At 38.6% G+C, this 27,500-nt stretch overlaps 2 protein-coding genes and 1 pseudogene across 2 annotated transcripts in view; all 3 read left to right on the plus strand.

Annotated features, from left to right (window-relative positions):
* Positions 1 to 27,500, plus strand: part of KCNH8 (potassium voltage-gated channel subfamily H member 8) — a 278,745-nt gene that overhangs the window by 227,650 nt on the left and 23,595 nt on the right. Inside the window, exons 11-12 of the mRNA XM_036333839.1 lie at positions 6,435 to 6,649; positions 27,388 to 27,426. Coding sequence (XP_036189732.1) covers positions 6,435 to 6,649; positions 27,388 to 27,426 — 254 coding nt within the window. The remainder of the gene's footprint in view (positions 1 to 6,434; positions 6,650 to 27,387; positions 27,427 to 27,500) is intronic.
* LOC118668221 lies at positions 1,111 to 1,980 on the plus strand (annotated as a pseudogene).
* Positions 21,182 to 21,409, plus strand: LOC118668222 (small nuclear ribonucleoprotein G-like). Its single transcript, XM_036332723.1, has one exon. The coding sequence runs from the start codon at positions 21,215 to 21,217 to the stop codon at positions 21,407 to 21,409; it is 195 nt and encodes a 64-aa protein (XP_036188616.1). The 5' UTR covers positions 21,182 to 21,214.

A 27,500-nucleotide genomic window follows, 5' to 3' on the forward strand; every position in this document is an offset into this window, starting at 1 on the left:
GAAAATTGTGGCTGCATATGTAGACTCAGGATTTTTCTTCATATGGGTTTAAACCACATATTGAGTTTATACTGTGTTGAGTTACATCCACCATATTATTTGATTCTTGTTAAAAATCCAGCTGTAGAACTATTACTCCCATTTACAAATGAATAAGTAGTACTTTAGTATCACAGATAGTAAGTAGTCCCCCTTATCCAAGGGGTTATGTTCCAAGACCCCCAGTGGATGCCTATAGAAATATACATATATTTCTATTCATGTCTTTCCCCACAAATGTAATGCCTTTTCATCTTACTAAGCATTTATCACACTCTGTGGCCATACATAACTTTTGCAATTTGAGGTGTGACAGCAAAACTAGCACAAATTTCTTTTTCCTCTTTTACAATTCCATGGACAGATGCTTCCTTCTTACCAGAGTTTGGCAACATTAGCATATGATTTTCCCGCCTTGTTGAGTGGAGAACTTCTACTGTTTCACTTTACGGCTTGTCGTTGGCGTATCCAAATTGCCTGCATCACTACTGCTGTACATTGGGGTCATTATTAAGTAAAATACGGCTTACTTGAACACAAGCACTGGGAAACAGTGACAGTCAATCTAATCATGAAGACAGCCATAACTTACTAACAGGCACAGAGCGTATACAGTGTGGATACACTGGACGGAGGGATGATTCACATCCTGGGTGGGAGGGAATGAGACTTCATCATGCTACTCAGACCGGCGCACAGTTTAAAGCTTAATGACAGCTTATTTCTGGAATTTTCCATTTAACTTTTTCAGACCACAGTTGATCGCGTGTAACTGAAACTGCGCAAGGCAAAACCTCAAATAAAGGGAGGTGAGGGGGTGTGTGTGGTTACTATGGTAAGAAAAAGAATATAATTCTTTCTGATTCCTGAAGCCAGGTTATTAATCATGATGTATACTGCCCATTGGTAAAATAGTTGGTCAGTTTTTAGGGGCCATTCAAGTATCTTTATGGAGAAACAATTCAGAGAAGAACATGAACAGTAAGTTTTATCTGTGCTAGAAGTAGCGCAAAAATGATTATGCATTAAGAGTAAGCTCTCAGACCTTAGTTCTCTTTCCCATCTTGTAAGATGGCGGGTGAAAAGAAAACTGAGAAGCCTGGCACTAAGGAGAAGAACCCTGAAGCCAAGAAGGCTGATGCTGGCGGCAAGGTTACGGCGCCTAAGAAGGGAAGCCCCACTGCAGCCAAAACCCCATCCTCCTCAGAGGAACTGGCAGATACTCCCGGTCAGCTATGTGTTCCCAAAAGGCCATGTACAAGAGGAAGTATTCGGCAGCTAAATCCAGGATTGAAAAGAAAAAGAAGGAGAAAGTTCTTGCTACTGCCACAAAACCAGTTGGTGGCGACAAGAATGGTGGTACCCGTGTGGTTAAACTCCACCAAATGCCTAGATATTATCCTACTGAAGATGTGCCTTGAAAGCTGTTGAGCCACAGCAAGAAACCCTTCAGTCAGCATGTGCGGAGACTGCGGGCCAGCATCCCTCCTGGGACCATTCTGATCATCCTCACTGGGCGCCACAGAGGCAAGAGGGTGGCTTTCCTGAAGTAGCTGGACAGTGGCTTGCTACTTGTGACTGGACCTCTGTCCCTCAATCGAGTTCCTCTGCGTAGAACACACCAGGAATTTGTCATCGCCGCCACCACCAAAATTGATATCAGTAGGTGAAAATCCCCAAACATCTCACTTGATGCTTACTTCAAGAAGAAGAAGCTGCGCAAACCCAGACACCAGGAGGGTGAGATCTTCGACACAGCGAAAGAGAAATACGAGATTACGGAACAGCACAAGGTTGACCAGAAAGCTGTGGATTCACAAATTCTGCCAAAAATCAAAGCTGTTCCTCAGCTCCAGGGCTACCTCCACTCTCTGTTTGCTCTCACGAATGGGCTTTATCCTCACAAACTGGTGTTCTGAATTTCTTATAAGAACCCGATTAAATAACAAAACAAAAAAAGAATAAGCTCTCATTGCCCAGCCAGTGTGGTTCAGTGGTTGAACATTGACTTATGAACCAAGAGGTCACAGTCTGATTCTCAGTCAGGGTACATGCCTGGGTGGTGGGCTCAATCACGGGTAGAGGGTGTAGCCGGTTGATGTTTCGATCTCCCTCTCCCTTCCTCTCTTCATAAAAATCAGTAACAATATTTTTAAAAAGAATAAGCCCTCATAAAAGTTATTATGCTTGGTTTTTCTACCTCTAACTAATGCCTGTTGTTCTCTACAATCATTGTAAACCTGCAGACTCTGGATTCTAGCCAGTAAGCTTCAAGGCAGAATAGAATTTGGAAGAAAGAAGAAAACTAATACTTATTTAATACCTAATATGAGCTGGGTGTTTTATGTCCATTACCCAATTTAAACCTTGCAACCCTCTTATGTTGGTGTGATTCTCCCCACTTAGGTGAAGAGATGGAGGCTAGTGAATGGTGAATACCCATGTGTTTCTTACTGCTTCCTGTTAACTTCAGTTTACCTCTTAGCAGAAGAAAGGTAGGGCTTGCTTTCAAAGTTCTGGCTCAATTTTTGACTCACCATGTTTTATTCCTTAATACAAAGACATGGAGTAGCAACTCAAAGAGTTGATTACCAGCCTGGCCAGTTCATTATCAGCGTTAGAGTGAGGCTCAGTATGGGTGTGTTTTTTTAAGAGAAAATTTAACACTCTTCCTGCCCACTTCTCAACTTTGTGAAGTTAAAGGCAAGTCATCCTATCATTCTGTGATTCTAAATAAAAAGTGACACTTATTTTTAAATTTGCTTCAAACACTTAACTTTAATCATAAAATACTTTTCCCTGTACTTCCTTAGTACCACTGTAACTTTTATAGCCTGCCTGTTGACATAGCCTGATTTGAAAAGGGCTTATTTAGGGTGAGACAAAAGTAGGTTTACAGTTGTTCATATGAAAAATAATACAATAAATAACAAGTAATATAAGAATAAACTCTGTTTCACATACTCATAACTCTAAATCTACTTCTACCCCACCCTGTATGTTTTTTTCCAGAACCCTACAGTTCGCTATACATGTAAGCAAAAATGATACACCATTTTTAAACATATTTGTGTATTTCTTCCATAATTGCAGTGATTATTTAATTTGGTAACTAGCAACAATTCTAGGAATGGAATATGAATGTATCATCCATAACATTAGGGCACAATGGCACAGAATTGATGGCTTATATATAATAATCATCGTTCATAAGACATAATTCAATTGAATTTTCTTATTTTTTAAAAATTCTACTTACAGCTAAAAGACTTAATCCACTCCCTCTTCCTTGTGGCCCCAATTTCTTCCATAAATTGTGTTTTTCATGATTAACATTTTCACATATTTGCTTCTACCATGTAATTATCAAAAGTGTTTTAAATGCAAATTGCCACATGACCATTCTAAACACTAGAATGTGATACTGGAACTAAACCCAAACAAAGATAATAAATGATTAATATTCTGTCTGTGTGGTTAACATTATTTCAATAGAGGTTAACTCTTTTATTTTACCTATGGTAATATTGTCTCATAGGGCCAATTCAAATCAATACTGACTTTGATAAACTTAGGCACAGGACTTCACATTTGATCTGTCAACATTTAATACATGTTCACTCTGCCAACAAAATGAATTAATATATAATGTTGTAGGGAAGAAGTATCACCAAACAGCTGTCAAGCCATAACTTATTCAAACAACTCCATTGTCCAAATAATACACAAAGGCATTTCTTAACCTGCAGCCTGGAAGGCAGCTGACACAGAGGCAGGGATTTGTTATGGGGATAGAATTTGTTTGCCTTGTACACCTTCATTTCATGTCCCGTTAATTGTGTTTTCCCACCAATTTCTTCATTGTTGTTTAAAAGAAAATAACAAAGCGCAGATAAATGTGCTCTTCACAGATGGCACTAGTCTGCCTAATTAGAATTAAACATAAGTTACCGCTCTTACCTGGATGGTTTGTAAATGCATCTCATCAACTTTTTTTTCCCCAATGAAAGCATAACTGATTAGCAAACATCAATAATGGAATTCTGAAAAATGTAGACTGTAATGAACCATCGACATCTTTCTCTTCTTTTAGAAATAAGGATATCAAAACCCAGAGTAATTAAGAAACTTAGATCTGGGTCCTGAATCTAGACAGTAAGACATCACAAGACATTACAGTTATTGAGAGTGAGAATCATGTTGTTAATTACCAGTGCCTGTTTGCCAGGGCTCAACCTGAGGCCCCACACATATGTCAATAATTTCATAAATATTCATTGAATGAATAAATAAACTGGAATCTTTCTTAGCCTGCCAAGTTTGGCAAGATGGCAGTATTGTTTTTATAACTGGTTATTGTGGCTGAAAGAGTCATACTGTGGTAGCTCAAGGTATGAAAGTATGATGACCCTAAAGATACTATAGACACCAACTGCTTAAAAGAACATGTCAATGCTCGTTGTAGCAAGATAGTACATCATGATCAATTTTCCTTATAGATCCAGAAATTAAAATGTTGTATTCAAGGCATCCTGGCTTTATTTACATCTGGCATCAGTACCCAACATTGAGTTTTTAGATTTTTAACAAAATGTGCAAGAAACAAAATTTCCAGGTTTATCAGTATTGGTGATGACAATGAATCAAACTGGAATTCTTCAGCACCATGTGGCTGTTCATTCCTTTACTGTCTATAAACAGATTTTAGTCTTTTTTCTTCTGCCATGTAGTCTCAATTTCAAGGATTAAATCTAATATTAATTTGAAGATAATACTTACATGTAATTCAGTCATTTTAAAATGCTCAACTTTTAACAGCTGTAAATATTTTTTATTATCTTAGGTATTCACGGCTAATTTTGCATGTTTCCTTTTACTGTCAAATTCTGTAAAACAGACTTTTGTTGAAGCCTACTACCTTGCAGGGACTTGGCTTCCAGAATTTCTAGACACAATAAAAATAAAAATTTTAAAGTTAAATTAACTGAATGGGAAATAGATGGGGACAGTTTGTGCTATGGCGTTCTGAAGGTGTTATTTGCTTGGTGATTTTTGGTTGGTCAGTTGTTGGTTATTGTTTCCATATGAAATGGAGAAGCAAAGTGACCACAAAAAAGTGAAAGTTAAAGTCTAGGCATGATGCTATGTGAGGGCAAAGCAAAGATGCAGAAACTCCTAAGGTGCAGCCATGAACTTAATACCACTATCCTCTGTGAACTTGGTCATATCACCTCAGCTTTTAACCTAAATTTGTCTAAGAACTGAATGGATTTTCTTTCCTATTTCTCATGTGGGTGCCGAGTGAATTAATGGCTATCTAAAAGAAATCTGAAGCAGTAATCAGCTTTTTGTTAGCACTTATAGCCATGCTCACCTTCCTGCAAAGTTAAACTGAGTCAAATCAATTCAAAGACTTTAAAGGTTCAAATAAATTGCTCAGTATACTAGTATCTAGTCAACAAACTCAAGGAAGCAAGCTAGTTCTAGGCAGGTAAATTCTGATAGGCTTGGTATTTTAGGCAAAATAGCAAAGGTTGAAGTGGGAGAGAACACAGGTAATAGGAAAAGTAGCATTAGATCCTCCCTCTCTGCAATGGCACAAATGAGGAGCTTCTTTTTGATGATGAAAATTGAGTTTTTACACTGTCACAGAACATTAGAACTAAGAATTGTGTTTTACATTTCTATGCAGATTTCATTGTCTATAATGTCCAATGGTTATCTTGCCTCCCAAATCTGAGGCTCCTCCTCCAACATCACCTGTCTGGTAGACACATTTAGAGATAAATGAAATAAACTGAGTATGTTAGAAAACTGATGGTCATCCTTATATTATTTTCCAAAGTGTTGGAATCAAAATTACTAATACACCTCTTGATGGTCTTACCTCAGAATCACTGAGACTTTTTACACTCAGAAAAATCTCAGCTATTAGTATTTCCTTTGAACGGTTAAAGCAACTGTGACAAAAATGTCAAATGGTTTGTCTAAAGTCACTTACTGAATCCTGTGAGGGACCCGTCGGAAGCCCATCTATGACCTACAATTCCTAACTCTTGGTCTCCTGGCCTTTATCCTCTACAACAGTAATCTCAACTAGGACCAGTTTTGCCCACCAGAGAACATTTATCAATGTCTGAAGATATTTTGGGTTGTCACCACTGGGGGTGGGGAATGTGAGGTGTTGCTAAACATTCTACTATGTACAGAATACCCCCCCAACAAAAAATTATCAGACTCCATATCCCAAACTACTGGGGTTGAGAAATCCCACACCAGATAAAGTTTCCACTTCTCCTTTTTGTGTAATCTCAGAGAAATGAAGAAGAGATGAAGTTACTAGTCTGAAGCTTGTTTTCTTTAAAGTGATATGTCTCTTTTTTCACTGTTTCAAGGGAAAGGGGACTTAATTGGAGCAAATCTATCAATTAAGGACCAAGTGATCAAGACCAATGCAGATGTGAAGGCTTTAACCTACTGTGATCTCCAGTGTATCATCCTCAAAGGACTCTTTGAAGTGCTAGACCTTTACCCAGAATATGCTCACAAATTCGTGGAAGACATTCAGCATGACCTCACATACAACCTTCGAGAAGGTCATGAGAGTGATGTAAGTCTCACTTCTAATTAATGCTGAGACCTAGTAACATGGGCCCGGGGTCGTTTACAACAGTAAAGGCACATGTCAGGATAAAGTCTCTGAATGTATAAGGTATGACTAGTTAGCCACTGGTTGAGCAATTAAATAATGAGCTACAAGTCCAACCTCATATTCTAGAAAGTACAATGACTTCTCTTTAACTCAGTTTCTTTCTTATTTTCATGTGCTTATAACTAGAATCAATTTCAATAATATAATATTGAGCTAGAAATGTGTGATTTCTAAAGTTTTGGATAGAGTACATGGAAATTTATCTGAAATATATGGGTTCAGAGTTTGCTGTGTTTGTAATTGTTCAGCACTCCACTTGCTAGACATGAATTTTGCCTAAAAATCATTATGTTGTTAATCGATACCAAAAGTCTATCTTAAAATGACTAAATATGCATAAAAGGATTCAAGCCAAAGATTATCACACTCAAGACATAATGAACATTTTCTGAGATTATATATTTGAGGCATGTTTCAGTTTATACAAACAGCTTTCCTGTCCAAATATGTACTATACTGCATCCTGTGATTAATCTGATCATGAACATGACTTCATTAGATGTGTGTGAGAGAAAAATGACTTAATAGCAATGATTGTTGAAAGGCAAGCCAGAGCATGCATAGCATTCTGTAACAACAAAGGCCTTGATCGGCTGTCTTGAGCTTTGTCCCAGATATTTGCAATACTCAATTGCTTTCCTAAAGGCTTAAGAAGCTATTGTTTTGACTAACCTCTCTTGTGCAGACATTTCGTTAGTCATTAATATTTTCCACTTTGAAAAGTAGAGAAAAAGTCCAAATTGTGTATTAGTTCATCTGAGTTAAGGATGTCCCATGACAGTCAATACACTGAAGTTCAAGATCACCTGTTTTGAGTGTGTGCTTCTCTCCACTGATGATAGCAAACAGCAAAGGAGGCATCAGTATTTATTGGGAACCTATTTATGCTAAGCTCTCTGCCTGCCTAGAGCATCTCATTTAGGACTTAAAATGACTTTTTAAGGTAAGAGTCAATACATTTTTTATGGAACAGAAAACTGATGCAGAATGGTTAATAACTAGTATGTGATCACCGAAATTTGTAGGTGGCAGGGACAGTGTATTATTAGCACAAGTATCTGTCATTTTAAAATTTGTACACTTTCTACTAGTTATGTTGTCTCTCCTTCTTGAAGACACTTTTCACCTCTTCCCATTCAATAGATCAGATTTTAAAGTTACAAATGCCTTTTGTGCTCTCCATGACAGCCTAATGTGAAAACTATTTTTGAAGAGTGGAGGTGGTGAGCTAGGGGGTAGAAGCAACCAAATGGGGAAGAAGAAATGAGAGGAGAGAGAAATAGCCAACACTCAGCATAGACAAATGTGACACTGGATCTCAGCACCCACTTTCTTTCTATTTGATTACTTTTGAAGGATCCTTACCTTTGATCAAGTTTTTTACCCTTTTTTCCTACTTGCTAAGACATTAATCATAGTGATTTTAAAACTTTAATATCTGAATCGCTTATGGGACTATTTTCATTATCTGTTACTTCTCTTGGATTTTGTTGTTGTTGTTTTGTCATCTGATCCCTTTTTATGGGCAGATGCCATAATTTTGTTTAACTGTAGATGTGGCGTATGAAAGAACGTGTATAATATTTTCCGCCAAATCGGGTAGGTTTTCCTTTGACAGGCAGATAGTGCACCAGCTAATCACTTTCATTCTGTTCATAGTTTCTCTTCTGCTTTGTTAGGCTGTTCAGTTTTGCTCCTACTCCCTGGGTGTAGCCCTCACTCTTAAATCATGGTTTTTCCAGGATATCAGTTAAGAGCCTAGGATGTTTGCCAAGTCCCTTCCTTGGCACCGCATGACTGCTGAAATCTCTGCTCTGCCTCCCAGTTGCTGTTCCCTTCTCCGTTTCTCGGAGCATTGCCCCTGAGCAGCTTAACTCAGGAGCTGGCTAAGGCCTCATGGACCACATAGATGCAGCTGCCTCCTCTTTGGGATTTCACTCTCAAATCCCAGATGCTTTGGTACACCTGACCTTCATCCTCTGTCTCCTCTTCCACTAAGATTGCTCCTTTCTAGTCTACTCTGTTCCACTTCACAATGAAATAGCGAATTCCCTCAGAAAAATAAATACCTGGGTAAATATGGTGCTCATATTAGTGCTTCTCTTTCTCAGGGATCACAGCTCTTCCAGTCTTACCTCGATGCTTAGGGTGAGGGTTAGGGTTAAGGTTAGGGTCAGGGTTAGCACTGCTCTCCAGTGTTTTCCAACAGTTATTTTATTTATTTCGTCCAGCTTTATAATTATTTTTTCCTGAAGGGTTAGTTCAATGTAAGTTACTTCAATATGGGTGGAACCAAAAGTTTTGCTTCTTTTCAGAAGGGTCCTATGGGCTACATTTTTAATGGAACTGAAACTTCTCTCTTTATTGTTTTGCATTTCCTAATATTTTATCACTTGAAATTTCCATGTACATGGAAGTGTCCCAAAAAGATATATACACACTTTGAATAGTTATAAAAATCAGTGTCTATTAACATACAGTTCATTTTCAAAATTCAAAAGAATCTACAGAAATGAATAATTTTTTTGTCAATAGCTGTTTTCATACTGATGACCATTCTGGTCCAGGCACAGCTGATAAAGCAAAGCAATGGAATTGCAAACCTCAAGAATCATTTCATTTGTTATTTGTGTGCCCTCAATTCATCAACTGTTGCCAGTTTTGTACATAACTTTATTTTTTATGTATCCCCATTAAAAAAAAGTCTAGTGGCACTTCAGGATAAATTTTATTCAAAGTTTAGTCTGGCTTCACCCATTATTTCAAATCAGTTAAACCTGAAAAGGAGTGGAAATTGAGTTATCAGCTGTTAAAGTGTGTATACATTATTTTGGGACACCCTATATATTCAAGATCTTGGGATGCTAATCCTTCTAAAGACTAGGTAAATTTGGACCATCCTTCCCCATAATCCATGGGGGGGAAGTCTGTGCTCTTCCTAAGCATAATATCACTTTTAGGGGAGGTTATATCCTCTCTGTCTGCAACTCTGACCTGGTGTGAGACCAATGTGGAGCCCAGCTCTTCTCCTTAATTTCCATGCACACACAAACAAAAATATCCAATCACACAGGGTTTGGGTGGGTGGAAGCCTTTGTTGAAGTTTGGTCAATGGATTCTAGAAGTAAGAACATTTGCATAATATAAATGCAAATAATAAAAATGTATCTTTTATATATATATCCCTATTCTTAAAAGTCATGGGGCCACTCTGTCACATTGTTTAGCCCTTTATTATTGTTCTTGTCTCTCTCTTCTCCTTGCTTCTATGCATTCTCTCCATCCCCAAATTCTCCATCATTTCTGATACATATTAGCTTAACTATGTCTTTGATTGTCCTGTATGTTTCTTTTTAAAAATATATATATATATTTTATTTATTTTAGGGAGGAAGAGAGAGAGGGATAGAAACCTCAATGATGAGAAAGAATCATTGATTGGCTGCCTCCTGCGTGCCCCACACTGGGGATCAAGCCCACAATCTGGACATGTACCCTGACCAGGAATTGAACAGTGACCTCCTCATTCATAGGTCGACATTAAACCACTGAGCCAGGCCAGCCAGACTGTCTTTTTGTCTTTCTAATTTTGCCTTCTAGATGTCACCTTTTTACCCCAAGTAGCATATAAACTACCAGGTGACATAGAGAATTACCAGAATAGTTGGGGTAAAAATATTGATATTCCACCCATTTTGAAATAAATATCCAAAAGCATTTTAAGAAATTGTCAAAAATAAAATATGCATGTAACAGTAAGATATGACAACTAGAACTGTGATAAATTACATAACATTAGAATGACAGCACATCCAATTCTCATAGGAAAAATCATTAAAATGCATAAAATATTTTCTACGTTTGTGAAAAGTCCAGCTTCACTGCTTGACCTCGTGCTAATTATGCATTTTGTGCACCCAGTGTATTTTCTAGATTTGCCCTGATTTGTATCTCCTTAATGGCCATTAATGACAGAATAATTGTGCATTTCTCTCTCTGCAATTTATGAGAAATATGCTTCACTGCTTCTCATGGTAAACCCTTTAAAAATTATTTTAGCAAAATATCATGTTGTTGGTTGTAAAATCTCGTTTTCCATAATACAAGAATTTTGCATTTGTGATAAGCAAATAAAATAATTTAAGTGTATGTAAAATATCTGTTGTAAAAATTAATGATGCTAATACACTGGTGATCAGATATTGATATGGCTGTACATACACATCTTATGTGCTTTGCACATGATAGACGCTGACTTCGTGGTGGGGTGGTGGTTGTGGAGCAATGAATGGCAGTCGTTGAAAAAAAGATGTTTTCCAGTTTTACCTTACTGAGGGGTTTCTCAGTGATGAAAGCCATTATATTTTAACTGTGTTGACTTCCTTGTTTTTTTCTCAGTTTTCCATTATTGTCATATAATCTGATCAGCATAAGAAAATAAAGTCTCCTTCCTCAGTCTCCCCACCTCTTTAATATATGGAGGAGTATTTCTTCAGTTTCCTGAGGGCCAGTGAACTCTAGGTGAAGGTCTTTGAACTCCTATCTCCAAATATAGCACAAGAGTTTATACTGAAGTTCAGAGAAGGTGTGTGAAGCAGAGACAAGGGAGTCCCTGAGGACCATCCGCTTTCAGCAACTTTTCTTCACTCTTGACATATTTGATGGATGGTACTCAAGTGGTTTATGGTGCCCACCCCATGGCAGCTCAAAACCCCAACATTTATCATAATATTGCAATCCCCTCCCACCAACAACATACTCTCTATATCTATACCAAGCACCAGTGTAGTTAAAAAAATTACAGCCTTCAGTCTTGACCCTCCAGTTAAACAAATGCATGCATAAGCATAACTAATAGCCAAAACTCTAGAGTAGTCATATGCATTAGTTAAGACATAAATAAATAAGCATAACTGAATGTAAAACTTAAATATGAATGATGCTTGAATAAATAAATGGAAGAGTCAACTTGCCCTCACCAGCCCATGAGAATTGCATGTGTGTGTGTGTGGGGGGGGGGGGGAGGTGTCATGGTCTCCCTGACCATGACAAATGAGAAGTGATATAATGGTTTAATTTGCCTCTGTTCTTATTCCCTTGCCACACACTTACCTCAAAGCTAAGGAGCCCTCTTTCCAAAAACATAAATTGGATCATGTCATCCTGTTACTTAAAATATTCCAATGGATCCCCATGGATTGTTAAAATCCAGATATCTTACCATAACTTTCAAGATCCTGTGCATCCCAACCATGCCTGCCTTTCAAACTTCTCTGATGCTATCCAGTGCCCAGCACTACACTCCAGAAAACTCACCTGTTTTCCCTTCCTTACACATGCCAGGCTCCTATCTGCCTCTCCTGCCTTAGGGCCTTTGAATTGCTATTCTTTCTCTCAGCAATGCTACTCCCTTGTCCTTACCTCTCCCAGTTATACTCTGTCACATCATCTTATTTATCTTTTCCATAGCATTTAGCAAAATCTGAAGTTATTTTATATGTATATTTTCTTATTCATAGTCAGTTTCTCTACTAGAATGTCTTTTGTATAAAGGCTTTGTCATGTTCTATATTATATCCTTTCTGCCTAAGCCAACTCCTAGTGCAGAATAAATATTTAATACATATTTGATGCTTCAATAAGTAAATGTCAAAAAGTTTACTTGACCTTGGTACCTATATGAAATTTTGAGAAAATAAATAAAGTCTTTAAGGCAGCAGCCTAGGTTGCCAGTAAATGGAGTCTAAAATGAAAAGCTAAGGGAATTTAGAATTATATTTTTTAGAAGTAACAAAGCCAAAGAGAGTGTTAATAGTAGAATTTGAAAGAACAAATTGAAAGAACAGCTAAATTGAAAAATAGCCATTTTTCACTTCCCCTAAGTTCAGGACAAGAGGTTTTCAAAAGCCACAGGACAAATTTAAGCTGAATAATAGGGAGAAAGCTTTGCAATATAGATAGTGTAATTATGCCAGATAGTTTGATATAGTAGGATGTGTGCAGATGAAAAAGAATCTACTTTCAAACCTAAACTAACACTCACTTTTTGGTAGAAATAAATGAACTATTACAACACTAATAACCCCAGAAAGTAGAGAATCAATACTGTCAACCATTAAATTGGGTTGAAGGCAAAAAAAAAAAAAAAAAAAAAGCCAGCCTGAGAATCCTAGGAAGTTTTGGAGCAATTCGGAATGAGGACATTGACTGTAGGCAATAGAAATCCAACTCAGAGCATTAGAGGCAAAGATTTCTTGTAAGAATTCCAAGTATCTCAGCAACACTTTCTTAGAAACCAAATCACACACACACACACAGGGGGTGGGGGGAGAGGGGGAGAGGAAGAGAGGGAGGGAGGGAGGGAGGGAGAGAGAGAGGGAGAGAGAGAGAGAGAGAGAGAGAGAGAGAGAGAGAGAGAGAGAGAGAGAGAGAGAGAGAGAGACTCAAAAAGCATTGACCACCATGAATGATCTCAGGTTTCATCTCTGGATTCTCTTCTGTGTGACCTTTTGTCCATCAGATAACATGACGTGTGCATTGCAAAGAGATCAGCCACATTCTGGTGACATCTGGGCATTTCAGCTTGTGTTTGCAAGTTGAACAGTGAGCAGTTAGATTTTTAAACTCCTTGTGGGGAGAGGGGAGTTAGCTGAGTTGGGAAAGTCAAAGGATAAAAGGCTACCTGCCACCCATAAACAAGACAGAAAGTATTTCCCTATTTCTCTGGTTGCTTCCATCCTGCAGGGAACAGATGTTCAGCCTAAAATGAGAAGTGTCAGATTTGCATATGCAGATGCATATACACAAATAGGCAGGACTCAATTAAATGTCCACTCCCTGAGAATACAAAACTACCTAGGCTACATCTACCAGGAATCCTCAAGCCTGCCCCACTATTACTTGGGGGAAAGCTCAGAACCCTCCATTCCACACTGCATTCTTTTAAAAAAAACAAAACATATATATATTATTATTTCAGAGAGGAAGGGAGAGGGAGCAATAGAAACATCAATGAAGAGAGAGAATTATTGATCTGCTGCCTCCCACACTCCCCACACGGGGGATTGAGCCTGCAACCTGGGCATGTCCCCTGACCAGGAATCAAACCATGACCTCCTGGTTCATAGGTCAAAGCTCAACCACTGAGCTACCTCATCCGGGCCACACTGCATTCTTGATGGTTGTTTAAGCCTTAAAAGGGCAGAGCTTGCCCTTGCTTAAGTTCTCCTATAGACTGGGTGACAGAGGTCTGCCCTTGTCACAAAGGCTCTATAAAATGAAGATGATGTTCATGCTGCTGATGGTATAGTAGCTCCTATGAGCCAAACTGTATGCTCAGCACTTTATAAACATGAACTTACTTGATTCTCACAACAACTTGGAGATAAGTTGTTAAGTTCATGTACTAGATAAGGCTAGTGAAGGATGAAAGAGGTAAAAAAAAAAAAAAAAATTGGTCTGGAGTCTCTAAGCAAGAAAGCAAGGGAGGTCATGAAGTGCAATTTCAGTCCCAAACCACCTCACTCTAAAACCCAATTGAAACTTAGTGTTTATCCATCAAAACAAAGCTATGAATTCTTGCTTTGCCCCTTAGTCTCATGAGCACTGAATAGCAGATCCATTATAGGTTAATGGAGCATTCACACAAAAAACATGTGTCCATGAGAAAATAAGCTTCACATGCCAAATACACATAAGTTAAAAAATGACCACAGAACTTTTTGATAATTCATCAAGCTGTATTCTTTTCATTTGTGCACTTTCTCCCTGTGTATTATACTTTAATGCAAAGGTTTTTTTTTAATGAATCATAAGAATTCAACTAAGTTACAAGTCGAGAATTCAGTTATCCTATATAATAAAAGGCTAATATGCAAATCGACCAAACAGTGGAACAACCAGTCACTATGATGTGCACTGATCACCAGGGGGCAGATGCTCAACACAAGAGCTGCCCCCGGTGGTCAGTGCGCTCCCACAGAGGGAGCGCTTCTCAGGCAGAAGCTGGGCTCACAGCTGTCAAGCGCAGCGGTGGTGGCTGGAGCCTCTCCTGCCTCCTAGGCAGCGCTAAGGACCCCCCGGGGGGAGCAGGCCTAAGCCAGCAGTCGGACATCCCCTGAAGGGTCCCGGACTGGGAAAGGATGTAGGCCAGGCTGAGGGACATCCCCCCCACCCCAGTGCATGAATGTCATGCACTGGGCCTCCAGTATACATATACTAAGTTCCTTGAAAACAATAACTATAGTTTATTTCTGTTTGTAATGCTTTTTCTAGTGAAATTGGTGGCAGACAGTATGTGCCTGATGAATCCATATTGGAATTTAATTCATTCACTCATATATATTTTTATATTCACAGAATAATAGAACTTTACAACTAGAAGGAACCATATGTACCATCCAATAAAATTCAGCTTTTCTTTTGATTACAAAGTGCCTTTAGGGGAGAAGAACGAAAATTTATTCACTCACAGAACTAAAAATCCAACCACTGGTTAGTTACATAACGTGAGGGAATTATATACCTAAAAGAGGCACCTACCTGTGCACAGTCAAAACTGACTTTCACTTTTGGATAACATCTTCCATCAACCACACCAAGCATATGTTTCAAATAAGATTCCATCAAAAGCATCAACATGTATCTCATCAAGTTTTAATTTCTCTTGTCAACGAAATAGTAACATATCTATCGGCAAGGAAAGAATGCTAATGTTTATTAAGTATGATTATGAACAAGGCAATTTACTTACATTACTTCATTTAATTTAAATTTTAATTCTTGCATCATCCCTGAGAGATTGGATTATGCTTTTATTTACAAATGAAAGAACTGGGGTGTATTGCGTGTCTTAGCAGTCCACTGCCTTAAATTACAGAATTAGTGAAAGAATCAAACAGTATAAAATTGAGTCAAACTTGCTCTGGCCAGATGGCTCAGTTGGTTGGTGCATTGTCCTGTATAACAAAAGGTTGTGGGGTTCGATTCCCAGTCAAGACGCATACCTAGGTTGCAGGTTCAATCCCCAGTTGGGGCATGCACAGGGGGCATCTTTCACGTTCTCTCTCTCTCTCTCTCTCTCTCTCTCTCTCTCTCTCTCTCTCTCTCTTAAATTAAAAAAAAAGCAGCAGCAGCCTGTCCTCAAGTAAGGATGGGAAAAAATAAATAAATTGAGTCAAATTCTTGTATTCTGAATCCCAACCTAGCACATTTGTCCACTAAAGCACTGTGCCACAAATGAGAACATGACTCTCCTAATATGGGCTGGGTTCCTCAGGCATTCGGATTCACAGCAGAAGCTAGACTGAATCCTCAGAATCACACTGACTTTAATCTTATTAACCTTAACACTATTACTTGTCATGTCTCATCAAAAACCCATGGTGCCTAACTACCATTTCAGGAAAGATATTTCATTAAGACAACAATTCAGACAACAGAACTATTGTAGTTTGGCCATTCAACTTATCCTCTGCCCAATATTAGTGCTTTTATTTGCTCATAAATCCATCCATTTATTAAATAACCCTGTGGTCATGAACTAACTCAGGGAGAATTTCTTCCCATTCAAGTATGTGCTTTTCAGTCTGCTATACACATCATTGCTCTTCATCCTTCTCTTGCTCCATGTTCAAGAATAAATTTGTGAAATCTCCACTCCAGCATGTTTCCAAGTGTACAAAACAGTATTTCTTTCCAGACTCAGTTTCATCCTCGTAAGAAACTGAAGGCCTTCTTATTTATTGAAATAAATAAAAATCTCTTTAGAATAAGAATATATCATATTTGCCAACAAATACATCCCCAGTATTTCCTGTATGAACACACAACACACTCATACACAGACATATAGTTATGTAGAGGGGTAAAGAATATAAGTGAAAGAAGCAATATTTTTAACAGAGTTTTGTTCACATTGCTCAATCAATCTGAAATTACTTCATCTGTGAATATGTTTCAGAAAAGTTTAAATATACTTTTATACTCCATTATTTTCTTTTGTTCAAAAATTTGATTTCCTGGGACCTGGAATAATCCTGAATATTTTACTGCAGAAAGCATTTCGCTGTTTGGGCTCTGCTAGTCCGATAATGTTTCACAGGTCATCCTTGGGCATGTGGGCACTCCTTCAGTTAGCCCTCTAATCCCCAATACAGACTCAACTGTTACAGTATAGAGTCAGTGAGTGGCATGATTAAAAGCTGTTGTAAAGGAACAAAGTTGGTGAAAATTAAATTAAAATTTTAAAACAATTATAAAATCCCAGGATAAACATCTTCAATAGTGATTTTCCCGTGAAATTCCCCAAAAGGGTGTAGACAGCAACGAGGGTGACATATGGCGGAGACAGTCTGCTTACACTGCAGCGCAGACTGCTCGGCAGGCAGATCTGGAGGCCTCCGCTCTCATCAGATTCGAAGCATCTTTTGGTTCAGCATTTAAACCCCGCGTTCTAGGACACCAAAAGAGCTGCAGCTTTGAGGGAGGAAATAGCCAAGCAGCCAGAAATGTGAAGCCAAGAAGACGCCAAGTTTCGGGGATAACTGAAGTACTACCTCCAAATTGTAAATTGGCAGGCCAGCCTGCGGTGAGAATGATGACTCTATGCAGGTGGAGGGACCCAGGGAGCCGCATCTCTGGCCAGGGAGTTGGGATTGAAAGGATTTGGTTTCCATGTCATTGAGGAAAATGAGTAAGGAAGATTCTGAGATGAACATCTGCAAGATGCTAAGCTTTTAGTGATGTGGTAATCCCACTTACATTTTTCTACCCTGAAGATTAAGGTCTTTAAAAACAGAGCATATGGTGACCGATCTGTGTCACTGCCTCTTGCCAGCATTCATAAACAGTCTCAAGTCTGACACGTGCTAAGGAAGCATATTTATATTCCAGATTATACAGTTTATATATTTCCTGGAGGCTATTAGTCACCCTTCCATCTTGAAAGTACCAAATGTTAGCATCCAACATGGAAAAACAAAAACAGGATTCTGCCAAAAAGAGCAATGAATGCTGGGTATCTGACTCACCACACATACAAGTTGAATGGCTTGGAACAAGTTGCTTTCCTTCAATGGGCCTCCAGTTTCTCATCTCTAACCTAGGTGATCACTAAGGAATTTTATCAGTTGGGTCAGGCAACCCCAAGTCTCAGTGACTTAATACAATAGGTAGAATAAAAGACTTATGAGTTCTGTCTCATTCATAGCACCATGTACAGAAGATGGTGGACAGATGATAGCTTTTCATGGGGTGATACAGGGAACCAGGCTTCCTCTGTTTGGTGGCTCCATCATCCTTTAAGCTGAAGATTCCTCTGGAACTCAAAATCCTCCACTAGATCTCCTGAAGATCTAATGGCAATTTATGGGGAAAACATGACTTCCTCTGTGGGACTCCACATGCCTTATTTTGGAAGGATATTTGTTACAAAAAATGTGGTGTGCCTACACAGTTCAACTAAGGCCAGATATACTTAGTATTCCTTCAAAGAATCCAACATCACCAGATTCCTGCAATCCCCAAAGAAACAACTTATCAAGCAAAGTTCAATCCAGTAAATTGGAAACGTGAAGGGCCAGAATTGGTTTGCACAAATACGTGTAAAAAGTTATGAAAGCATCATCCTTCCCAATGGAGTCACTTGTGCATATTTGTGATCATGGAAATAACTTGAAAGGTTTTTTCTGAATAGAATTGTACGTATACATTTCATGTATATAACTAAAAAAAAAATTATGTCTTTATATGAATCTATAAATAACTGAGTTAGATAGTTCTGTAAATTCAGAATGGCCCTACAAGAAGAAGTCATGCCCATTCTAACTGGATATGCCTTATTCACTATTCAATGTCCATGAAGAGGAGTTCCTCAATGGATATCACTGTGATTTTCTTTTTTCTTAATATATTTTTATTGATTTCAGAGAGGAAGAGAGAGAGAAACATCAATGAGAGAATCATTGATCAGCTGCCTCCTGCATGTCCTACACTGGAGATCAACCTTGTAACCCCGGGCCTGTGCCCTGATTGGGAATCAAACTGTGACCTCCTGGTTCATAGGTCAACACTCAATCACTGAGCCGGCAAGGCTATCACTGTGATTTTTCTCCAAACTTAGGAATAACCACTTTGTGACTAGGCTGCCACGTGAAAACTATAAAAGCTTATCCACATGGTATAATTTCAGGAAAGGGCTCATTGCTTTACCTCTCCCCACAAACTTCTACCCAATATCCCTCACTGTTTATTTTTAAAGGATAAGGAAAAGTCTATTCTATGATTTAAAACGCTCAGGCTCAAGACAGAAATTTAAGAAAACAAATAGAAAATACACACACTGTATAAATAAGTAGAGAATGAAACCCCACCCCCCAGACACACACACACACACACACAGAGAAACAGGCTTTAGGTGAGAACATTATTTAAAAAGAGACCCAGAGAAGGAAATGAGATATATCAGACATATCTTATCTGTGACAATATTTGTTCTGGGAACTTCCTAGAGCACCACTGAGGCAGCAAATATGCCAAATCAGACACATTTCTTCCTAAATTTCAATGGCTTGTAATCCCATTGTGAATTCTCACAAAGACTTGCTTTTAGTCAATATATAACTAGTCAATAGGATCTTCCTTACAGTGTTCCACACCTTACCTTTTAATACAACAAAGCTAACATAAGAAGCTTAGTCTCACATCTACTAACTGTGAGACAGTCTTCCTCACCTAGAAATTGTTGAATATTTGGTAAAAGTATAAATATTATGATGAATAATATTCTTCATGTTAAGGTTTCAAAGGTTTTTCAATTTAAAAAAAGAAATGCATTAATTTTGGTGGTGTAGACGCTGCCTATGACTCTACTATGGTGATCCCGTATCAGGCCTCTTATTTCTGTGGCTGGGTGAGCATAACAGCGGCACTGTGGTTGAAATAAGAGAAGTAGCTCGTTTCATTATGCCAGTTCAAACACTGTGTTTGACATAGAGGGCTGTCCAACTTTTCGTTACAGTGTATAACCGACAATGGACTTCCTAGACTGCAAATTAGGCATTTCACATTATCTTTAAAAGTGGCATCAGGAGTTGTGATGCACAAACTTCTCACACCAAATTAAGCATCTTTTTTCACCAGCCTGCTTTGGAACCAAAGTACTCAGCATGTATTCTGAAAATCTTATGAAACCAGCCATTGTGTTTCCTTACAATTACAGAGTAGCTGATTCTACAGGCTAACCAGGAGCTATTGTCCCCTAATCAGAAGCGGGTCATTGAGGGGCATGGGATCCCAGCTCAATATAACAAGTTTAAACTGTGCAAATTCTTTTAGCATGATTACCTGCTGACCTACCCAAATCATTGATTTGGAACATCGCTCCTTAAGTCTGAAATCTTTAAACTGTATGTCATTGTCAAGAGACTTCTGGTTAGTTTGCTTCACATGATAGTGTGTTTTTTCTTTCTAGATTGATATGAACCACATATTAGTAAGTAACTCTCTCTTCCCTCTAAGTCATCCTGCATTTTTCAAGTGTTTAAGTAAGTAGTAAGTGGCTCTTTTGGGTTTTCTTTTTATTCCAAAGCTTTCATATTCATGCCTTTGAATTCAGAATAGGAAGTTATAATTGTGCTTGAGTGCATTTGTATATATTGTCAATGTCTTATTGACTGTATTCATATCCATGGACAATTTAAAAAATGTCTTATTTAAGAGAAGTAGTTAAAGGGGTTGAGAGAGTAAAGAACAGAATGTCAAACAATGACTTTATAAAGTATTCCACCTACTACTGTGCAAAGAAAACTGTGTTTCTGTGGCCCTTCTGTTAGGAGAGAAGTTTGAAGAAAACTGGTATTTCAAAAGCTTATGGCCTCTTTGTTACAAGTCCTACATATCTTTTACTTTCAAGTTGTACAAACCCATTTTTTTTAATATATTTTATTGATTTTTTACAGAGAGGAAGGGAGAGAGATAGAGAGTTAGAAACATCGATGAGAGAGAAAAAGTGATCAGCTGCCTCCTGCACATCTCCTACTTGGGATATGCCCGCAACCCAGGTACATGCCCTTGACCGGAATCGAACCTGGGACCCTTCAGTCCACAGGCCAACGCTCTATCCACTGAGCCAAACCGGTTTCGGCTGTACAAACCCATTTTTATAAATGTTTAGATATTCATGACCTAGCTAAGAATGCCCTATTCCCCACTAACTCAATTCAAGAAAAACTTTTCTCTGTAATCAAGGTATCAATAATAATATACTTACCACTTATTAAGATGAATCACTCTTTATGCCTGACACTGGAATTAACAAATGCAATAATGTGAGGACTAGACACAAAACACCGGGCCTACCGTGGGAGCTCCAGAGAGGCCACAAATTCCGTGTGGAAGTATCTTTGAGCTCGCTTGGACATCAAGAGCAAAGCTCACCCTCCGAGTTTAAAAAAAAAAAAATATATGGACAAGAAGTTATCATTGAGATTAAATGGTGGCAGACATGTCCAAGGAATATTGTGGAGATTTGACCCCTTTATGAATCTTGTGATAGATAAATGTGTGGAGTTGCCAACTGGTGGGCAACAGAACAATATTGGAATGGTGGTAATACAAGGAAATCGTGTCACCACGTTAGAAGCCTTGGAACGAGTCTAAAGAATGGCTGTAGTTACCAGAGAAATCAACTGCTTCCACAAGTCCCCTCTCCACAGCACAGTTTACTACAATATAAAAATTGAGTCCTGTCCATTTTCACATTGAACTTTTGTTAAATTTTTGCATTGCTCAAAAAATAATAATCCTATCTAATAATAGACACACATGGTAATTGACCGTACCTTCACTATGCTTCCCATTGGCTAATCAACGAGATAGCCCTTCTGTTAGGAGAGAAGTTTGAAGAAAACTGGTATTTCAAAAGCTTATGGCCTCTTTGTTACAAGTCCTACATATCTTTTAATTTCAAGTTGTACAAACCCATTTTTTTTAATATATTTTATTAAAATATGGCAGCTAATTTGCATACTGCAGGCAGTGTGGGTCAGCGCCATCCCGCCTGCCCTGCAGCCATCCGGGACTGCTATTTGCCACCCGGGGCAGTGGGATGGGACAGCACCATCCTGCCTTCCCTGCCACCATCCAGGCCTGCTATCTGCGACCCGGGGCGGCAGGCGTCCCGTGTGCAACCCGACCCAGGGTGGCCAGGCGGGACAGCATGGCTCCTCTGTCACCCCAGCTTCCTCATCACAGCTCCCTTGGGGGCCTAAGCCTTTAGTTGAACATCCCCCGAGGGCTCCCTGGCTGCCAGAAGGATGTCTGACTGTAAGCTTAGGCCTGATTCCCGGGGAGTGGGCCTAAGTCGACAGGTGGACATCCCCCAAGGGGTCCTGGACTGCAAATGGGCACAGGCTGGGCTGAGGGACACCCCCCTCCCCCCCCCTCCCCCACCGAGTGCACAAATTTTTGTGCACCGGGCCTGTAATAGCAATAATAATGTGAGGACTTTTTTTTACTATAAATTCTATGTGAGAATTCTGTATGGATAAATAACTTGACGTGATGGGACACACTGCCATCACCAAGTGCCTTCTCTCCCTGGAGAAATAAGAGAGTCCCAGAAGTCATGGCACCACCTAGTGGTTACCTCTGGCAGAAATGTCCAGCTTTATGGCCAGATGGAAGCAGGAAGATATGTGTGAACAGAAGGGATGGGGACAGTTTCAATGACAGAATTGAGGGACAGGGACCTTTATTACTGATAATAAAATTAAAAAGGATGTGTAAAGTAACCAGGACACTGGTGCCAGCTAATAGAACAGCTAAGATAGTCACATGCCCAATATACCTTCCCCATACTCTCTCTCCCATGCTTCCAACAGGAGGATGCCAGGACAAACCTGGGACCATATGATGGCAGGACCAAAAAATAGAAGAAGCCTGAATCACTACTTAGAGGAGAATTGCTTGACACACATTAAACTGTACATGAATGAGAAATAAAATTTGTATTAAGCCAAGGAAATTTAGCACATTACTTGTTACCTCGGTATTATCTATCCTATCCTGAATAAAAGGCTTCCCGAGCTTACATAGCTAATAAGTGACAAGACCAGGAAAATCCCAACTCCTAACCACTATGCTATACAACCTCCTAAGTGGGTCCCATCCCCCAGCACACAGGCCTTTATTATAATACACATGGATGAAGAGTGTTCGTGGTGATTCCTACACTCTAGCTCAGTAGCTGATTCTACAGCCCTAACAGTTAGTAAATGTTAAATTCAGGACTCGATTACTTGATGTTGCTTGTTACATCAGAGTGATAGTATTTACCTGGGGGAAGAAAATTCTCCTCTAAGTCTTAATAGTTTGTCTTGACCTCAAGGCTCAGTGTGAAACTGGGAAATGTCAAATTCATCAGTTTTGTTCATTAAAGTCTCATTTCAGTTTCTAAGTTATATAACCAACAGAGGAAACAACAGAAATTATATTACTCACATAGCGTTTCAGACCAGTTTCAAAAATCTCCTCTTTAGATTAGATGGTGGTAAACTCTCAGACTTGTTTAGTGGAAACTGAATGTCCCCTATTCAAAGCCTAGCCTTTTCCCAGAGGTTTCTAGTCACTCCTTCCATCTGCCACCTGCCTTTGGTATCGTTCACTACTTACGGGCACCTTCACTTGAGTCTACAAGATAAAGAAGTAGATCAGAAATTAAAATGAGACCTATTAATTTCCTACTTGCCTGTATTAGATGCCAATGACGTATGATTTTTATAAGAGTGAACATGTTAACTATGTGAGTTATGGGGTTATGTGTGAGTATCCTTCATTCATATTCTCTTTTTCCCAACAGCCACTAATACTGCTTATGTTGTTGTCCAGTGAACAAGATAAAATATGTGCTGATCCCCTTTTTCTCAATGAGGACATATATTCCTTCGGTCTGCTTTGTGAATGAATCAATGTGGCATTATTAACAAAGCAGAGGATACCATGAATCAGCCAGAAAGAAGAGCCTTGCAATTCCCATCTCATTTCCCAACTGAGCAATCAGCAATAGATAACATGCCTATACTAGAGCCTTTTAGTGTCTTACGAGATTCCACAGTTGAGAGGACATTTGCAGACTCACACAGGGACTCATAATTCTGACCTGTGGGGCAAGCAAACAATGGAAATAGATTTCCTCCCTTCATGTGGGTGGGACTCAAAATTGGATAAGACTGCCTTCCTCAAAACTTTCAAAAACTTTGAGTTTTATTCTAGTTGCTGGAACAAGAAAAATACAATTGATAAGCATATTCCATCCAAAGATTATGTCCAGAACTCCCCACTAACCCCCTGCCTGGGGAAAGAATGCCTAGAATTCATCAGATTTCCTGAAATATCTGGGACTCAGAGAAGGTGAAAGAGTTGATTGGGTAACTTAGTGGTTGGGTCTGCTTTGTAGCAACCATCAAACCCTGTGCCAGGGTAAAATCCACAGCATATCAAGCATTTAATCTTTCAGCCCAAGTAACAGCATTAACTGCTGGAGAAGGTACCTGAGAAAACTTATGATTCTGTCTAAGATTCACTGAAAGTGAGGATACATGGCTTCTGGTACAGGTTCTGCCACTAACACGATGCATGAATGAGGCAAATTATCTCATTTTCCTGGGCTGCAGTTCCACATCTCTAATTAGGGAGTTAGACTAACTCAGTGATTATAAATCTGCCCTGGAGACCTGGACCCCACCCACCGCCAACTGAAAGAGGAGTTGGTGCTCTGGAATCTCTTTTTTTTAGGAACATATCTCAAAACATTCTGTTATCTGCCAGGTGCGCAAAGCATTGTAGCAGACATTCCTTGCGGTCACTTCTAGCTTTAAAAGTCTGCTTTTCCATTAAATTCATATTCTCTGCACTTGGCAGACTCTGGATCAGCATGAAGTATTAGTCAACAAAGTGAACATATTACAGTATTCTTCCTAAATGCAAATGGTTAATACTATATGTAAATGAAATAATGTATTTAGAGAACCTATCACAATAGTGCTCACTAACAATGCATACTTACCTCATAGAATTGCAATGAAAATTAATGGACATAATGGCCGGGAAGCATTTGTCAAGATGCTTATCCTATAATGAAAACTTTATGTATCATATGCACATGCACATAATAATTGTAGCAACAATCATGATTCCCACTCTTATCTAACTTCACAATTTACAAAGGTTTGTTAATAAATGATGTATTTAAGGTGAAATAAACTAAGAAAACTTAATGAATTGATAGGTTTTAGGAGGATGATGACAGTGACATTGGTTATGAGAACTTGTTACTCAAATTGTGCCCCATGGGCCAGCAGCATCAGTCTTACCTGAGAGTTCATTAGAAATGCAGAGTCTCAGGCCCCATCCTAGACCTCCCCAATCAGAACCTGCACTTTAATGAGAGCCCATGTGATGTGTATTACACATATAAGTTTGAGAAGCACTGATACAGAAAAAAATAAATAAAATGAAAACCTTGGGATTCAACAACGTGACAGAACTCATACCAAACTGAACTCAAACCAAGGAGCTGGGAGTCACACGAAATCAGAGGATGCTAAGGCCAGTGCCTTACACCTCAGGGGGCATCTGTGACCTGCGGCTGTTCAGGCTCCTGAATCCACTGGGATGCTCTTTTTCTCATCTAAGCTGCAACCCAAAGCCTTTTTAAAACACGTTTTGTGTCTACCACAGTAGCAACGGCACCATAACTTTGTTTTATTTTCACTTCTTTAATTATTCAGCTGTTGTAAATGTCACCATTTGGTGCATTATTACAAACCTTATGTCTATAATACTTCTGATCAATGACTATTTAGGCATCTAAGCGGATATAGAATGGGTTGACTGTTTTGATAACATTCAACATTGATGAAACATGTATTTTCACAACAACAACGGTTCCAACATTTGTATAAATAACAACAGATCTATTTCCCTAATCATCTAGGGAAATAAAAGCAACAGTGAGAGGGTGACAGCAACACCAAATAAGTCTCACTTAATAGGTGGATCATTTTCGAGTGCAAGGATTTTTGTTTTTGTTTTTTCATGTGAATAAAATTATGTTAATTTATAGCATCTAATACGACTTTAAAATGAAAAGGTCTATTTGAGCATGAAACAATGTGGATGAGACCTGAAGCAGGTTTTCAGATTGTCATAATTTCCAGAGCTTTTTTATACATCATGGATGGTGCATGTTTTTTAATGTGCTCCTCCACAGACTGTATCACATAGCTTGATTTTATGAGTCCTGAGATCCAAGCTTAAGTGATTCTACATTACACATTTGTTTTCACATTTTATATCTTTGAAATCAAGATCTGTCTTACAATTGATGGCATGTCACTGTGATTGGCAGCATTTTTTTTCCTTTTACAATCAATGTGATCTTTTCTTTCTTTTTATTAAATTAATTGGGGTGACATTGGTTAATAAGATTATACAGCTTTCAAGTGTATATTTCTGTGCTCCATGATCTTCCATTTCATTGTGTCTGTTTCAATCTCTTTTAATAATGCTTTGCAGTTTCCAGTATAGAGGTCTTTCACATCCTTTTTAAGTTTATTCCTATGTATTTTATACTTTTTGTTACAATTGCAAAAGAAATTTTTTTCTTTCATTCCTTTTTCTGAAATCTCATTGTTAGTATATAGGAATGCAGTGGATTCAATGGGATCTTAAATTCAATTAAAAAGGGGATTTGGATTCCCAGTAAACCTAATCCTAGTTTACAAGGAACATCATAATGAGTAAAACAAGTGGGACAGAAAGAAGACATGACTCCCACCTGCATTCAAGTAAGAAGGAGAGATGGTTAAACAAAAAGAAATGAGATGAAATAAGAAAAGTTCCCATGGGTTTCTGTTTTCACAGAGCCAGAGGAAGAAATCGTGGAAGATGAAAAAATTTAGCAAAAGGGTAGCAAAGTGGCATAAGAGAGATGGAAAACAGAGGAGAGTGAATGAAGTACCAAGATGGGATATGTAGGCAATAAGCCCACTATTTTCTCATTATTCCCGAGGTGCGGTGTCCTATGTCAGACATTCAGTTTTCTGCTTCCCATCTCCTTTTTTTTTTTTTTTTAAATAACACACACTGGTCAATAGAGCTCCTCGAGTGTGGATTGTAGGAGGTGTTTTCAGCATCTTCCAAGATGTATTTTCTGTTCTCTGGCCTACACAGGTGGATCAATCACCCCCACCACTCTGAACCCCCATCTCTTTCCCCTGCCTCCTACATTTCACCAAGTCCCCAACCACCTGCTCAGGTTTAAATCAGCAATTTTCAACCAATGTGCCACAATAATTTTTAAAACATGCAAGAGCTGACTATTTAGTCAGCAGCACTGACCTCTTTTCCCTTAGATTGTCAAATTTAAAAAAAAAAATGACAACAGCCAACACAATGATAGCCAAGGATGTGAATGAATAAAAATTATACCTATTTTTTTGGTCAGATCAGCAAAAAATGTATATATATTTCTTGGTGTGCTGAAGAATTTTAGTAGTTTGTGCCATGAGATGAAAAATGTTGAAAATCATTGGTTTAAATGATTGTTACAACTTTTATTTTGTTTGTTGTTTCAGGTGATATCAAGATTATCAAACAAATCTACAGTCTCACAGGTATGGCTTTTGCCACAGAGAAAAATATGTATATAAGATCTGTAGGATTTCCAATAAACCTGTTCCCTAATACA

Source organism: Myotis myotis, unplaced genomic scaffold (genome assembly GCF_014108235.1).
Source record: "Myotis myotis isolate mMyoMyo1 unplaced genomic scaffold, mMyoMyo1.p scaffold_m19_p_13, whole genome shotgun sequence".
Lineage (NCBI taxonomy): Eukaryota > Metazoa > Chordata > Mammalia > Chiroptera > Vespertilionidae > Myotis > Myotis myotis.